Source organism: Nicotiana attenuata, unplaced genomic scaffold, assembly GCF_001879085.1.
Source record: "Nicotiana attenuata strain UT unplaced genomic scaffold, NIATTr2, whole genome shotgun sequence".
Classification (NCBI taxonomy): Eukaryota; Viridiplantae; Streptophyta; class Magnoliopsida; order Solanales; family Solanaceae; genus Nicotiana; species Nicotiana attenuata.
The window spans coordinates 26,387-30,462 of NW_017670974.1; the positions used below are offsets into that span (position 1 = coordinate 26,387).

The following is a 4,076-nucleotide window of genomic DNA, read 5'->3' on the forward strand; positions in this document are numbered from 1 at the left end:
ACTTTCGATGTTTAAACCTATCAAATCACGTCCGATTGACCTCAAATTTTGCACACAAGTCATATTCGACATTACGGACCTACTCCAACTTCCGAAATCGGAATCCGACCCCGGTATCAAAATGTCCACTTCCGGTCAAACTTCTCAAAAACCTTCAAATTTCCAACTTTAGCCAAATGACTCCAAAATGACCCACGGACCTCTGAATTCACTTCCGATTGCGCTCCCAACACCAGAATCACCATACAAAGCTATTTCCAGACTCGAAATCCCAAACGGACATCGATAACACTGAAATGCACTTCAACCCAAACTTATGAAATTCTTCCAAAAATGTTAACTTCCACAATAGATGCTGAAACGTTCCCGGGTCTTCCAAAATCCGATCCGGACATACGCCCAAGTCCGAAATCATCATAGGAACCTGCTGGAACCTTCGAATCCAGATTCCGAGGTGGTTTACTCAAAAATTCAATCTTAGTCAATTCTTTCAACTTAAAGCTTCCGAAGTGAGAATTCTCTCTCCAAATCAACTCCGAACTTTCCGGAATTCAATTCCGACCATGCGTACAAGTCATAATACCTGAAATGAAGCTACTCAAGGCCTCAAACCGCTGAATGACGCGCTAGAGCTCAAAACGACCGATCGGGTCGTTACATTTCAGTTATCATATTAATTGAACAAAACTAATTTCTTCAAATGGCTGGAAAAGGAAGAGTAGTAGGAAAAATAGGAGAAAAGACCAAAAAACAAGGAGAAAAAAGATAAATAGGTTTCTTGGCTTTAAAGAGTGTCAAGTCAGCTTGTCTAATTCCCTCTTTTATATATATACAGATAGATGGTAGTAAATTTGAGAAGGTCACTGTTATATATTCAGCAAGAGATTAATATTCATACCAGTTTCTCATTTCTTGTTCCTTTTTCTTTCTCTTCTCTACCTTTTCTTTTTAATTTCAACAAAATTCATCTGATAATCTATATCTTCTATAAGGCCCTTAGCGAAATGTCGTTCACCTTTTTTACCCTTTAAGAATATATTTTATATTGGACAGAATAGTAATTTTAGTTATTTTTCTAATATATAGGAATAGTGATTAATTATTTTTCTAATATTTAGGGACAATCATTTAATTAATAGCGTAATATTTAGGACTTTGATATGGAAAATCATATAATTGTCTTTTTGTTGTAAAATTTTTTGTTTAAGAGTCCTTGACGAGCTCTTTTTTTTGTTAAAAAGTTTCAGGTTTAATATTGTTTATTTTCTTTTTCTTTTCCTTTTCAGAACTCCTTTTCTTCGTATAATTTATGTATTTGATTATACAATGAGTTACAATAATTTATTCTTTTTCTAATCTGTTGAAAATAATTCATATAATATTTATTATTAATTAAAAAATAAATAAATTGCCTTTTATTCTTGAAAAAAATATATTATTTTCCATCAATTTGTTAATTCTGTTTGAGTGTTCTAAAATGAAGAAGCAAATAGCTTTTTTAAAATAAAAAAATCAAAAAAATCTTAATTTTTGAAGGATTATATGTGAAATTGAAAAGAAACATGATAACTTATGAATTTAAAGCAATTGAATTAAAAATTGAAATAAACTTTTTATTGAATATATTGAGTGATGATTGAAAACTTATATGAAGATTCATCATTTGTGAAAAAATTAACTTTTATTTTATCACTCAAACATAATATTTTGATATATTATTTATATATATTATTCAAAGTTCTTTCTTATTGAGATACTGTACACGCACAAAGCGCGTATCATAAGACTAGTATACTTAATTTACGTAACAGACCTTTTCAGATTATGAGAAAGATTTTAAGGTTCAAGACAATTTAATTAACCTGAAAATAAAAATACTAAAAAGTCACATCATCTTTAAATTTCTTTTACTTGACAGAGTGGCCTCTCATAAAATTAAACGCCCAACATCCTGGACTGATTACCACAGCCCCCATCTGCTTCTCAGTTTGTGTCCTCTATAACCTATTCCGTACTACTAGCCATCGCATTTTAACATGAAATTAGCCAAACATGGAACAAATAATACACAGGTATGACAAACATCCCAGTAAAACATCTCTGCCAAAAATATCGGTAGCATCGTCATTCCCAGAAAAATAGGACGAAATGGAAGAAAAACATATGAAAGATCAAATAACACAGCTAACTAGCTGCTCAGTGAAGAAAGATAGGGGTAGAGGCGTAGAGCTAGCTCGTTTCGTTACATGTTGCAGTGTCGGATCAATATTCATCATAATTTACAACTTAAAAGACACACAACTTCTGTCCACTCAACTGTAGCTCAAAGGGCAAAATTTTTGCCATGAAAGCTTTAAACTCCTTCCAGGAATAGTCAACATTATCGACTCAATTACCTCGCAGCAGTTCTTACGCTCATTGATGAATGATAATTGGTGCTTCTCTCTTTCCTGTAAGAAGTGTAAACATCATCATATTGACTACGCTCGTTTGGATCAGCTGTGGCTCCAAGTCCTAATCGCCCTGAGCTATTCGATCCAGGTTTCTGCACCACACTTCCATCAGCATAAGTCCCGGTTTCAGGGTCGACTTGAAGGTTAGGAGGTGGAGGAATACAAGCCCCTCCTTTGCGAACAGGAGGCTCTCTCTCATAGTCATCATAATCATTGGCTGAATCAGATTGTTTAACAGGTCCTTCTGATGGATTAACTTCTCCAATCTCTTTAAAAAATTTAGACACTCTTTCAAGAATTTCAGATTCTGATACAGTGGACGGAGGTACAATGGTGGGGATATCCAAGGGGCTCATGGGAGAGTAAGGCACCCCACTACCAATCTGCATCTTCCTGACCATACCAGGAATAAGACCAGGAGGGAACAAGGGGTACGGAGGTAGTTTTGCACCTACATTTGCAGTTGATGCTGGTGTCAGATGAGCTGCAGGTTGTAGGTTTGCTGGTGGAACAGAAGATGGTACAGGCATTGACCCGGGAAATCCAGTAGGCGGAACTGCACCAGGATGAAATTGCTGTGGTGCTACAGATGGTATAGGAGGAACTTGTTTGCCTTGATCAGCTAAATTTGCGAAACTTTGCTGGTCAGGCTTCCACTGTAAAGTACCCTGGTTTGCTGCCATTAATCCTAGGAAACCAGTAAAACAATTGTAAGAAATACAAATGAGGGTATATATTCACATTTGCAACTAACGATGCAGAATGTTGTTTATGAAATTTCTGATATTCCCTGATTGCAGCTAGACTAGCAAAACAATTACCTGCTCCAGCAGAAAGATCTGCCATGATTAATTCCCTTGGAGGAGCAGAAAAATTTGCAGGCTGCCCACCTATCATCTCATTTTCAAGTGCACGGATAGTATCCTGATCGTAAACTTCCTTTGTACCCCAAAACTGCAAAATTTTTTGTAGCCGAGATTGATTTTCTTCCTTGTTTTGAGGGTTGTGGTATATTCTTGCAAGCATGGGACCCAAAACAGGCTTAAAAGCAAGTGCCTCATTGTCAAGCTCAAGAGGATTGATTCGTCGCTGCAAGCTGCATAATGCAGAAAATAAAATGAAAATATAGTCATCTCTATTTTCTTTGATAAGGAGGATAAGGTGGTTTACCCAAAAAGATAGTGAGAGAATGAAGTGTATCAAACCCAATAGGTTTTTTATAATGTAGGGGCAAAAAGTGCCAGTATAAAGTAGAAAACCTACAAACGATTTGGTTTTCAACGAAAGATAGCCAATCTTCTATACATAAAGGAACTAGTTTTTTTTCAGTGAAACACTCCCAGGCACTCTTCCCGAGACCTTTCTCTTTCCTACTTCCTAGAATGCCTGAACTACCTTTTCCGGCATAACCTTCACCGGAATACACCTACTTTCCGTCACCCCCGTCTTCACCCACTGTGATCACTGAAAAATCACCTTCCTTTTCTGTTCTTTTAAGCTGGTCGCTCTAACATCACTTCCATGGGAGATAACAGAATTTATTTCAACGCAGGTTTCAAATCCTTTGACATCACCAGGTGGACCTCGTAAAAGGACACATGGTATGATTGGGTGGAGAGAAGC

General features: G+C 36.4%; 1 protein-coding gene across 1 annotated transcript; it reads right to left on the reverse strand.

Moving 5' to 3' along the window:
- Nucleotides 1-2,075: 2,075 nt before the first annotated feature.
- On the reverse strand, nt 2,076-3,860 carry LOC109244947 (WAS/WASL-interacting protein family member 3-like). The gene is made up of 3 exons (XM_019412114.1): nt 3,849-3,860; nt 3,275-3,752; nt 2,076-3,141 (listed from the first exon to the last, which is right to left on the reverse strand). The coding sequence occupies exons 1-3, from the start codon at nt 3,858-3,860 to the stop codon at nt 2,393-2,395; spliced, it is 1,239 nt and encodes a 412-aa protein (XP_019267659.1). The 3' UTR covers nt 2,076-2,392.
- Between the last annotated feature and the right edge of the window lie 216 nt (nt 3,861-4,076).